The 13,458-nt window shown below is 37.9% G+C and overlaps 1 protein-coding gene across 12 annotated transcripts in view; it reads left to right on the top strand.

Annotated features, from left to right (window-relative positions):
- ptk2ab (protein tyrosine kinase 2ab) overlaps positions 1-13,458 on the top strand; it is a 63,118-nt gene that overhangs the window by 38,808 nt on the left and 10,852 nt on the right. For 6 of the 12 annotated variants that reach the window (XM_089117775.1, XM_089117772.1, XM_089117769.1 and 3 more), the window contains 4 exons: positions 549-638; positions 997-1,201; positions 8,628-8,739; positions 13,253-13,291. In XM_089117775.1, the coding sequence (XP_088973901.1) occupies positions 549-638; positions 997-1,201; positions 8,628-8,739; positions 13,253-13,291 (446 nt within the window). Of the gene's footprint in view, positions 1-548; positions 639-996; positions 1,202-8,627; positions 8,740-11,079; positions 11,197-13,252; positions 13,292-13,458 lie in introns of all 12 variants that reach the window. The other 6 variants (XM_089117774.1, XM_039680095.2, XM_039680092.2 and 3 more) reach the window with 2 other exon arrangements.

The raw sequence follows: 13,458 nt of genomic DNA, 5'->3' as shown, positions 1-13,458 counted from the left end.
ATTCAGCAATGATCATGTGACACTGAAGTGCGGAATAATGGCTGCTGAAAATTCAGCTTTGCCATCACAGGAATAAATTACATTTAAAAATAAATACAAAATTTAAAGTTGTAAATAAAAATGTTGTATACTTTCATAATATTCCTGGGGTTTTTTTTACTATATGTTTCATCAACTACATGCAGCCCTATGAGCACAGAGCACAGACCCTAACCCTAAACTTTTGAATGGTAGTTCACATTGGGGTTCAAAAGCCTTTTTTTAATTAAACCTCAAAATATACATGTTTTATGTTTTAAAAGCAACTAATCATTTCATGTTAAAAAAAAGAATAAAATGTAAAGAAATATTTTAAATTCTGCACTGTTTTGCACTGTTTTCACTCAAATTGCAAAGCAGTGCTGATAATAAAGTTTTAGTGAAAATTGTTAAATTGAATTAGAAAATAATGCCAAAATGGAAGCATTCTCACTAGTGGTCTCAGACTTTTGGAGCAGACTCTTCTCATTCACACTCTGTCTCATTCTCTCCTCTCTCTCTATTTCCAGCCTCTAAAGGAAAACTACCTATTAAATGGATGGCGCCAGAGTCAATAAACTTCAGACGTTTTACCTCAGCCAGTGACGTGTGGATGTTTGGTGAGTGTGTGTGTGCTTTACTGCGTTCAATTCCTCTAGTCAAAATCAGAAACTCAAAATCATGTGCATGTTCAGACATTCAAACATGGACAGACATTCAGCCCACAAAAACAGTTTCCATTAGCAATATGCGTTCAATGCATTTGGGACATCTAAATTGTTTCGAATTAATGTGTTTGTGTGTATACATTTTCCATCCTTTGAGTGTAGCGAAAGTTTAATTAATAGTGTAGACTGGGTAGTGATGCCACTTGTTTTATTGCCGTCTTTAATTAGTGCTAAAGTTAGGTTTCATTTAAAGTGGAATATTGCCATTGCCTTCATGTGTATCTAGACTCACTTCATGTTTGTGTTTTAGGGGTTTGTATGTGGGAGATACTGATGTATGGAGTGAAGCCGTTTCAAGGCGTGAAGAATAACGACGTGATTGGTCGGATTGAGAACGGCGAGCGTCTGGCCATGCCTCCTAACTGCCCGCCGACCCTCTACAGCCTGATGACCAAGTGCTGGGCGTACGATCCCAGCAAACGACCACGATTCACTGAGCTCAAAGGCCAACTAAGGTCAGTCCACATAACTTTTTGAGTTCTGCTCCGTTCACTTTTAGCTGCATTTACATACTAACTGATATATAATAATATGAACTGCAGGCAAATCAGATTTTTTTTGTCTCAGATCAGATCTTTTGAGGTACAGTAGACTGTCCACACTATTAATTGCAAGTGATTGAAGAAGGTTTGTGTGTCCAGATATAATCAACCTATCTGCATGGGTTGCTTTTGTAATGACGTAGGCGTTAGGGACGTTTGTGACGAGGCTTTCAAAATGGATGCAGGAAAAATGGAGGTGCTTTATCTCTCTTTCAAGAGACTGGTATACATGTTTGAATGTATGCTTTCTCCGTTTCTGTCACTGGTTTTGACCTTGCCGTTGTGTGTCGCCTTGTCGAACAGCCAGAGTGTTCAGACTGAGACACATCTGTAGAAGTGCACATCCGATGGAATTGCATTTCAAATCAACTTCAAATTTGGTTTGAATCCGATTTAAGAAAATCTGATTTCATGTGTTTTTTGCAGTCCTGACTGTCAATTGAGTCTCATAATAACCACTGTAAATGAATCTGTCTGATAGCAGTAGATGGCGCTGTAATGCTCTAGTACAAATAATTGGCACGACTGGCTTGATTGTTTAAAGATTGCTGGACGCAGCAGGGAGAGATTCAGCAGAACATTAACCCATGCTTGATTGAGTTGAAAGAAAAGGACTGAGGTTAGACATGTAATGCATTTTATGTCAAAGCTGTGGTTTGCTTCAACACATTTAGCTGTGGTGCTCATGCTGGCTATTCAAGTCCAAGTGACATTTACTAGTGTGGTTTAGAGCTAAATGACTCCAGTGCTCAGTTTGCTCTATATTACATACTACATTTACAGTGGTCGTTACTGTTTCATATAATTGAGAATGTCCAATTGTAAATATGTGCACCATATTTTTATGTTTTCTCATATGATGCAAGAGCTTTTTTGTGAAGTCAACACTAATATTTAAACAGCAGGACATTTATTTGACTCTTTCCTAAATGCTGTTGTTACATTGGTTTATATTTATACTGTACTTTTTGTTTAGCACAAATATTGTATTATAATTTACTCCACTATTGTCATTTATAATGTAAACATTATTGTTAGACTTTTCACTGAACCTGTTCAATGCAATTATTATTTTTTTTCTCTGTTTTATTTTGTTATTTGTAGTTGGATATTTTAGCAAATTAAAACAAAAACATCTTCCCATGCACATATGGAGTACTATTCAAAAGTTTGGGTTTTGCAAAACATTTTTTAAAAGAAATTAATACTTTTATTCAACAAGTAAATACATTTATTCTGTTTCAAATAAATGCTGTTGAACTTTCTATTTACCAAAACGGTCCTGAAAAAAAGACTCACTGTTTCACAGAAATATTAAGCAGCACAACTGTTTTAACACTGATAATAATAAGAAATGTTCCTTGTGAAGCAAATCAGAATAGAATCTGCATTTTAGAATATTCATCAAAGGATCATGTGACACTGAAGACTGGAGTAATGTTGCTGTAAATTCTGCTTTGCAATTACAGGAATACATTATATTTGAAAATTATCAAAATAAATTAAAAAAAAACGTATTTTGCATTGTAATATTTCACAAAATTACTGTTTTTACACTATTTTTAATCAAATAAACGCAGCCTTGATGAACAAAAGAGACCTCTTTCAAAAACATTAATATGTCTAGCTATGTAAGTGTAAACAGAGAGAATTGCATTCTTTGAAAGTTTAATCTAGTTAAACCCTTGACTCAACCTCTTCAAGTCTATGACACTTCCTGCCTGGACCTGATTTCATAGTTACAATAGCAACTTTCTTTCTTTATTTCTTACACATCCTTGAGTGTTTATCTCTCCCTGACTGTTTCAGGCATGTACACGCATCTTTCATAAAACAATAGTAGAATAGAGTTCCCAAATGTCTGTTCTTGTCCACACACGCAGTCAGTTCCTGTAAACGCTAACGCAGAGGGGAAAAACGACCTGTACTCTGACAGGCTATCAAACACTTGATTCCTCAATAATCTGAGGAATCTTGTTTGCCTTAAGCAAAAACATCAAGTTTTCTATTTGATATAAAACAGATTTGACAGAATGACAGCAAGTTATACACGCATGCCCCAGATATCCAAATTGATACAGATATGTCCTGTTGCATCTTGAGTTTCCAAATGTATTCCTTGTTTATGTATCTTGGATGGAGTGAAAAATGCGTATCGGAAAAATCAGTTCCCTCTCTGGACCCTCATTAATTTAGTTGTACATTAAATCATAGCATGTCTGTTTCTAGGAGACCCTGTAAATATTTGCACTGTTAATGCCATTTATGAAGCCAAATTGCAGCCATAACTGGTGCTGAAGTTATCGGAGCAGGTTCGGTCAATATATGTTGTGTTTCATAAGGAAATTAGCCTGTGTGTACTTGAGATCTATTGGTGGATTAATGCTCTTTCGAGTGTAATCTCAAGGTCAGCATTGATTGTTTGGTTTGTTTTAAAAGAGCGTCACGTTTATGATTTCTAAACAGCAGTTTTAATAGAACACGTATAAAGTTTGTGTATCTTCCCCAAAATGATTTCTTAACGTTATTCCATCAGTGCATACTGAGATGATGAAATTTAAGTCACATGGGTTTGACACACAGGATGCTCAAAAATTTGGCTGTTCGTCAGAAGTCTTTGTCATCGATTGCAGAAAGAAAGTCTAGTCTAAACAAACTGAGGAATGAATCATTATGTTTGTCTTCACACTCAATAGTTTGATTCTAAACATTGTAGAAGTACTGTAGTTTGCGTGTCTGTACTACTGTGTATGTTGAGATGTTTGGTATTTGATTCTGGAGAGTGTAACATGAACTGAATTAGCCAGGTGTAAATGAGTGGATCATAACAGCTTGAGAAATGAAGGTTTGATGGAGCAGACAGTCTGTTATTCAGAGGATGATGGATTGATATGGTTTGGGTGAGTCTGGGACTCGCTGGTCATTCCATAGATTCTGTATGTGGCTTTTGAGAGACTGCAGATTTCATTAAGGCTGCATTTAGACATTAAGAGCTGTTAAGCACAAAGTTGGCATGAGAAATTTAGTTTTGTTAATATTTTTAAATTGAATGTTTCTTTTTTTGTTTTTTGACAGACTTTATTATTATTTGTCTTTTACCTATTTTGTCGAGAAACATTTTTTTTCCATACGAGCTGTTAAGCCCTACTTAAAATTAGATGTAACTTTTTTATTTAGAAACGTTTTTTAATCATGATCATAAATGTACGGTGGCCCAAAAGTGCACAACACAACAAATAACAATTTAAAAAGCAAACACAAGTTCACAACAAAACGAAATTAAGCCACAGCACAACTAAATGAATCCACAACGCAACGAAATAAAGCCGCAACACAACGGAAAATGTACAACGCAACGAAATAAAGCCGCAACACAACGGAAAATGTACAACGCAACAAAATAAAGCCGCAACACAACGGAAAATGTACAACGCAACGAAATAAAGCCGCAACACAACGGAAAATGTACAACGCAACGAAATAAAGCCGCAACACACCGGAAAATGTACAACGCAACGAAATAAAGCCGCAACACAACGGAAAATGTACAACGCAACGAAATAAAGCCGCAACACAACGGAAAATGTACAACGCAACGAAATAAAGCCGCAACACAACGGAAAATGTACAACGCAACGAAATAAAGCCGCAACACAACGGAAAATGTACAACGCAACGAAATAAAGCCGCAACACAACGGAAAATGTACAACGCAACGAAATAAAGCCGCAACACAACGGAAAATGTACAACGCAACGAAATAAAGCCGAAACACAACGGAAAATGTACAACGCAACGAAATAAAGCCGCAACACAACGGAAAATGTACAACGCAACGAAATAAAGCCGCAACACACCGGAAAATGTACAACGCAACGAAATAAAGCCGCAACACAACGGAAAATGTACAACGCAACGAAATAAAGCCGCAACACAACGGAAAATGTACAACGCAACGAAATAAAGCCGCAACACAACGGAAAATGTACAACGCAACGAAATAAAGCCGCAACACAACGGAAAATGTACAACGCAACGAAATAAAGCCGCAACACAACGGAAAATGTACAACGCAACGAAATAAAGCCGCAACACAACGGAAAATGTACAACGCAACGAAATAAAGCCGCAACACAACGGAAAATGTACAACGCAACGAAATAAAGCCGCAACACAACGGAAAATGTACAACGCAACGAAATAAAGCCGCAACACAACGGAAAATGTACAACGCAACGAAATAAAGCCGCAACACAACGGAAAATGTACAACGCAACGAAATAAAGCCGCAACACAAACGGAAAATGTACAACGCAAAGAAATAAAGCCGCAACACAACGGAAAATGTACAACGCAACGAAATAAAGCCGCAACACACCGGAAAATGTACAATGCAACGAAATAAAGCCGCAACACAACGGAAAATGTACAACGCAACGAAATAAAGCCGCAACACAACGGAAAATGTACAACGCAACGAAATAAAGCCGCAACACAAACGGAAAATGTACAACGCAAAGAAATAAAGCCGCAACACAACGGAAAATGTACAACGCAACGAAATAAAGCCGCAACACAACGGAAAATGTACAACGCAACGAAATAAAGCCGCAACACACCGGAAAATGTACAATGCAACGAAATAAAGCCGCAACACAACGGAAAATGTACAACGCAACGAAATAAAGCTGCAACACAACGGAAAATGTACAACGCAACGAAATAAAGCTGCAACACAACGGAAAATGTACAACGCAACGAAATAAAGCCGCAACACAACGGAAAATGTACAACGCAACGAAATAAAGCCGCAACACAACGGAAAATGTACAACGCAACGAAATAAAGCCGCAACACAAACGGAAAATGTACAACGCAAAGAAATAAAGCCGCAACACAACGGAAAATGTACAATGCAACGAAATAAAGCCGCAACACAACGGAAAATGTACAACGCAACGAAATAAAGCTGCAACACAACGGAAAATGTACAACGCAACGAAATAAAGCCGCAACACAACGGAAAATGTACAACGCAACGAAATAAAGCCGCAACACAACGGAAAATGTACAACGCAACGAAATAAAGCCGCAACACAACGGAAAATGTACAACGCAACGAAATAAAGCCGCAACACAACGGAAAATGTACAACGCAACGAAATAAAGCCGCAACACAAACGGAAAATGTACAACGCAACGAAATAAAGCCGCAACACAACGGAAAATGTACAACGCAACGAAATAAAGCTGCAACACAACGGAAAATGTACAACGCAACGAAATAAAGCCGCAACACAACGGAAAATGTACAACGCAACGAAATAAAGCCGCAACACAAACGGAAAATGTACAACGCAAAGAAATAAAGCCGCAACACAAAGGAAAATGTACAACGCAACGAAATAAAGCCGAAACACAAAGGAAAATGTACAACGCAACGAAATAAAGCCGAAACAGAACAGAAATGCTACCGACCACTAGAGGGCTCTCGGAGCGTATTAAAGTTATCCTTGCCGTCTAAAAAATATATCAATAACACGATTAGTTTTAACAGTATGTACCATTGTACATTGACATTATTAATTCAAAATCACCTACGTGCATGCTTTGACGCGCTTCCACATCGCATGATCCCTAAAGGTCTGCCAAATCCTCCAAGTTGTTAAAATGTATAATTTGTTTTAATTAAAATCACTTTTAACATTCAAAAACAGACATGTTCAAAATCCAAAGCTTGGTTGTATTGGTAGTAGACTGACTTAAAGAAAAAGTTTTCTTTAATTGTAGGACATTTTTTATTTTAATATGTTTAACAAGGTTTTGTTGGGAAACCTTTTTAATCCTTAATTGCTATCAAGCCCTTATGATGGCACATTTTAAACTGTTTTATTAGATTCAGCTACAGCTTTTGTCTTTGTGAGCCTGAGACCCCGCCAACAGTTATGGCTGTGCATGATGGTCTGGGTGTGGGGAAGCTCAGCAGGTCTGGATTGATCGCAACAGGTGTCGCTTCTGTTTATCCTGCATCTCTCTCTCTCTCTCTCTCTCTCTCTCTCTCTCTCTCTCTCTCTCTCTCTCTCTCTCTCCATCCACGCATGGTCTCTCTGAGATAATAGAGTTTCCAGAAATAGACCCTCTCTCAGTCTGTGTGCATTCTCTCCCCCTTCAAGACTTACATGCTCCATTCTTTCGCACCTCTTGCGTTTCTGTAACCACCTCTGAGCGCAAGACTTCACTGACGACAGGTACGAGCTTCACACATCGATACTATAAAGACTGTGTAGTGAGTTTTAAGGTCATTGATAACATTTCCATTCTTGTAGGGTATTTATTTTATAACTAAAGCCATTTCTGTGTATGTACTGGAGTGTGAGCAGGGTGTGACCACCCTGAAACTGCTCTTCCGTTTGTGGTTTGGGGTCGGTTAGATTTTCAAAGAAGCCTCTTATGCTAACCAAGGCTGCATCCATTAAATTTCATCACAGTGAAAAGATACTATTACATAGCATTATTTCAACTTAAAATAACTCTTTTCTGTTTGAATATTTTGTTGGTGTGATGGCAAAGCTGATTTTTTTTTTTTTTAAGCATCATTACGCTCATTATTTCAGAAATCATTCTAATTAGAAGTTTGGTGCTGAAGAAACATTTCCTCTTATCAGTTGAAAACGGCTTAAGATGTTTGTGGATACTGGGTAAATGTTTTACTGTCACTTAAAAAAAATCAATTTAATGTATCCTTGCTGAATAAAAAGATTAATGTGTTTAACAGATAAAATCGTGCTGTTCCCAAACCTTTGAAAATTAGTACATATGTACTAAGGCAGTATATAATGCATAAAGAGTGTTTGCTTATGTCTTTATATTAGTGTCTCTTTTTCTTGTTGTAGCAGTCTAGAATGAGAAATGTTGAAGGATTTGGTGTTAACGTCATGGAATGCCTGTCATGCTCTTATTTGGGCTGTTTGACTATACTTACAGCTTGTCGTGACGTATTTGATTGTGAAATAGTGTTTCAGGTCTGTTATGAATCTGCGTTTTTATTTTCCCTGGTAGTTGACTGTGTGTGGGTTGAGATCTTACACTGACTCGTCTGTGATGATAGAGTGACTCCACCTTTCAATCAATTGTATAAAATTGGAAATGTCTTCCTCTTGAACTCATTCATAGAAATGAAAGTTTGAGGGGAAGTTACTTTACATTCACAATTGTACTAAAGAACTTTTACTTTTCTGCTCCGCAAGAGTGGTCGCAAACTCGAGGGTCCATTTTTAGCTCATCGTTTTAGAAGAAAGATGTTGATGTTTGATAGTGCTTTCCACCGGTGTTTGTGCAGTACAATCCTCTCGGATGAGAAGGCTCAGCAGGAGGAACGCAGCCGGATGGAGATGAGGAGACAAGTCCCCGTATCCTGGGACTCTGGAGGCTCGGACGAGGCGCCACCCAAAGTAAGTAACTGCGCTGGGCTATTTCTTATGTTAAACAAGCTGATTTACAATGTCCTAATTAATGTTTAACTGGCTAAGAATGCAAAAAAGAACATTTGTTTTAAATTCATTGGATTGTTCATGTGTTTTTCACATTTATGGCAGCCTGAGTTCATCTGGAACAGCAGATTTATTACTAAGGTTAACAGGGTGTCACCATTTGTCACCCTAGCACATGGTGGCTTGTTAGGATATGTAGTATATCTGTGTGTGTGTTTTTTTTTTTTGTGTGTGTTTTTTTTTTTACATAAACCAGGTCGTTTTTTGTGTGTGTTTGAAAGAAAGGACTATAGCAATGCTTTCCCCAATCAAACTTTTGACTGGTTTGCTTTCAACATTTTTGGACATTTTATTTAGAAGTGTTAAACAAGAGTGTTCATGTATCGTTTAAACATTTTCATAGGACAATATTTTTTTTTCGATCTATCAAAGAAAAAAGACTATAAATACATTTCATGCTGTGATTGATTTTATTATTGTGTGTTATAGTTAGCCAGCAAATTTTCCAGACCTTTCCCTGGTCTGTAATCTCAGCTCTCCAACGCCAGGTCACGTCTTCTGTCATGAAACATCACTGTATCTTGGATACAGTACCTTTCTAGTTTTTAATTTGTTGTGGTTACATACAGTGGGATCTGAACATCTGACACCACAACACAAAGTATATTATTAGCATAGCAATCTGGTTTATTTAATTATTTAATTAGTGCCCTAGAAATAGTGCAGATTTAAAATCTTTAAATGTAAATATTTCCTGATATTTATCATAATTAGATTTTGAATCACAGATATTCTATGTGGTCTCAGTTTGAGATGGTCTCGCTTTGGACCCCACCTTGTAGTACACATGCTTCCCATATGCAAAAATGCTTCTTCACATGTGGTTATCTGTCTTCTCTCTTCATCTCCAGCACTTCAACAAGCTTAATATGAAAATAGTTATGATTAGATATGTTGTGGTCTTTCCTTATGTCTGCTACTCAAGACAGACTAGTAAATAGTTTTAATCTCCATTTTTATCACATGAATAGAAATAAATGAATCAAAAATTTGATGATGGAAATCAAGACATCCATGAAATCACTTTTCTGGTAACACAGGTCAAACATTCATGACCCACTCAGTCTTATGAAATGTCCCTCCCCAGCTTTTTGTTTTAGTTTAAAATACACTCCCATTTTACTAAATTAATTATTTTATTCAGGATTCATTAAAATTGTGCCACTATAATATTTCACAACATTTCTATTTGCTGTTCTTTTGAACTTTCTACTCATCATTAAATCCTGAATGTATCATGGCTTCCACAAACAAATATTAAGCACAACTGTTTTAACTCTGATTAATAAGACATAATATTTTTAAGCACCAAATCAGTATATTAGAGTGATTTCTGATCATGTGACACGGAAGACTGGAGTAATGATGCTGAAAATCAATTCATTTAAATTGTAATCATATTTTGCGATATTACTGATTTTACTGTATTTTTGATCAAATATATGCAGCCTTGGTGTCGTGAACACAAGAGACTTTTTCCAAAACATTCAAAAATCTTACCGACCTCAAACATTTGAACGGTAGTGTCTGTCAGTACAATTTAAGTTTTTAACGTTATGATTAATATTGTTAGCCCATCTGCTTTTTGACAGGGTTTTAAATCCTTCCCTGTCCTGTGCTCCTCATATTATGGTGATTGATGGGCCAGGCCGATCTTTCCATTCGCTCTGTGTGTGGCTTAAAGCCCTTTATACTCTTACTTTCAAACTCCCTCGCTCCCTGTCAGACCTGTCAATCATCCTGTCCAGGTGCTGATGTCTGTTTTTTCTGTTGACTGGTCACACCTGCCGCTGTGCTAATGACCAGAATGAATCTGCTTTCACCCATATCATGTCTCACTATATTTCTGCTTTTGTCATCCTTTCTGTTTGTGCCCTGTTTCCTTGTGTTGGTTTGCTCATCTTTCATTGTGTGTGTGTGTATGTGTAGCCCTCCCGCAGACGCCCCCTCCAGCACAGCTTCAGTATGGACTGTCTGTCTCCGTCTGCGTCCGCTGCTTCTCGCCCTCCACAGCAACCCTTCGGTTCCCAGATCTCCCTTTGCTTCCGCCAGCCCGAGTCGTCTGCCTCTCCTTGTGACAAACCCATCCTTAACCAATCACCAAACGTGCAGCAAAACACTCACACTCTGTGCCATGCTAATACACAACAGCTTAGCGTACATCCCCAGCCGTTCCCACAGACTCGGACCTCGCTTCTGCTTCAGCCGTTACCGCTGCACTGCTCCCTGCTGTTTCCCCAGGGGTCCGGGAGGAGACCCTGTGTGTCCCCCAGTGCCACTCAGCCTGCTTTCTTCGACCCCTACTATCCCACCGTGCAACAGCTGAGCCTGACCCACATGCCCTACAGATACTCACAGGCAGGTGTGCTAGGGCTGTTAGCAGGGTATCCCGGGGGTTGTTTTACTGTAGTTTCTTCATTAGCACGGGTGCTTTTGTAGGTGCATGCCATATTATGTGCATACGGATTAGATGTTGTAGTGGCAAAAAGCAGTAAAGGGTTTAGTGCATTAGAGTCTACAATATATACTGTAACTGTATGTAATCAGTCTAAAATCAAGGGTTTTTGCATAATCCAAGCAAAACCCATCATTTGATGACCAAGTGAATAAGGCAATGTGCAATAAAGTGCAACATTGCGCTACTTTTTCACCGACCTTGGTTCTGGAAGTAAATTCCCTCTTCATTTTTTCCCCATATGGATTTGTTAAAGAGTTATAAGCCATGAATCAAACCAACCTGCAATGAGGTTAGTCGCAAATTATGACTGTGTGCAAATATTTAAGTAGTTACTTACTACAGTACATCATTTGCTTTGCTTCATGGGAGTGGACTGTACTAAAGAAAGCTTTTGTCACAGTTTTCTTTTGTACTTTTTCACCAGAAATATGATTCTTAAACACAATTTAAAAAATAAGGGGTATTGTACATCCAGCTGATTATCTCAGAATAAACATTGACGGGGTGATCAGGACCCCAAAGCAGAGGGGTCTTGCATCAGCCTGAAGGGGTTTATTCTGAGATGAGATGTACATTATCATGCTTATTACATGGCCACTTGCCACATAAGTAGATAATTAGACACAAAATATTTCATTAGGTCTTAACGCGAAGCTTCTGCGGAGAGAGCTGTTGCTAGACCGGCAAGTTCAAACTAAACTGTCGTTTAAGGGATCATGTTCAGTCATACCACTTTATTACACAGCATTTCGCCACATAAATCATTTTTGAGATGAAACTGTTTTAAAATCGTACCTGTTTGTATCTTATAATCCAACAGTGTACAAAACAATAGTCGCAAAATGGCAGCGGCTGCGTTTGTTTGAAACGAGAGAGTGAGACCTCTTTTTAATGTTTATTTATTCTTAAACGTCTTATGTATCCTTGTACGGTGATGTCTTTGAGTGCAGAGAAAGGCGCCTTATTATTATTGTTAACCACACAAAATATTGATTTGACTAAGTTTTAATATTTTATTAGCTCACCAAACACAAAACTTCCATAAAGAAAAACTTTACCTTGGAAGTGTATAGCGCTGCTGAATTCAGTAACCCAGATGAGCCTTTGTTATCTGTTTTTAGCTATTGTTATCGAGAAATAACCAATTGAATGACCAATCAGAATCAAGTATTTCACAGAGCCGTGTAATAAGTTGAAATAACGTGGGCTGATGGTTTTAGCAAAAGCAACTGGCATTAATTAACCACCTTATAGCTCACAGAATGTCTGTCTTTAAAGATTTATAGCTTATTGTTAAGAATCAATGAATGTGACTTTAACTTCCAGAACCTGACTGTTGGACTATATTGGATAAATGAAGGATTAAATGCATATTGCGTGCCATTGAGTTAATGAAGCACTTTCTGGTTTACGTGTATCTATATACATGTTGGACGAATCAAGTTTTTAAAGTGCACACACAATAAGCACATTTAGTGACTCGACTGCTCTTTACTGTGACCTCCAGTGAGTGTAGTGGCTTATTATAGAATATCTTTTGATCAAGACTAAAATCAGATATTTTTCCAGATAAAACTGTGCAAATCTGCATGTTGCCTCTTCCGTGCATGTAAACTAAATTGTGTGCCAGACCATATGTTTAACAATTGTATTAAAATGAAGGATTGACCTGTCACAGAAGTGTGTGCTTGTGTGAATCTCATATTTGCCTTATACAGTTATACGTAATTTTGCGCTCAACCCTTCCAAATCCCCAAAACATCATTCTTAACAAAAGAAAATTGGTTCTTAAAGCAGATTTTGTTTTGCCTTGTTTTAAAGATAATATATCCCATCCCTTTCGTGGCAGTGTACATGTGGGGTCCCCCATTTTAAACCCTTAACTGTCCGTTTAGTGTATGTTACTGTGTTGTCACCCCTTTTTCTCCTTTTGTTTCCTCCTTTGCTCATCTGGAGCTGTGGTCAGTCGACTCTCTCTATGAACGGGTTTATAAGGTAGATCAGTCCATCTCCTGTTTTCCCCACCCACAGCTGGACTCAGAGTATCCTAGTTGGTATTCCATTTGGATGAGGACCGCCTCCTGCCAAACGGCATTCATTCCTCAATCCCTTCCTTCTAATATTTTATATACCGTCCCAGTCCTTCTCCCATGTATTGTGTA

The sequence above is a fragment of the Pimephales promelas genome, chromosome 12 (assembly GCF_988280905.1).
Source record: "Pimephales promelas chromosome 12, fPimPro1.hap1.1, whole genome shotgun sequence".
Lineage (NCBI taxonomy): Eukaryota > Metazoa > Chordata > Actinopteri > Cypriniformes > Leuciscidae > Pimephales > Pimephales promelas.
The sequence above is the reverse complement of the archived record's forward strand: the minus strand, read 5'-3'. Positions and strand labels throughout refer to the sequence as shown.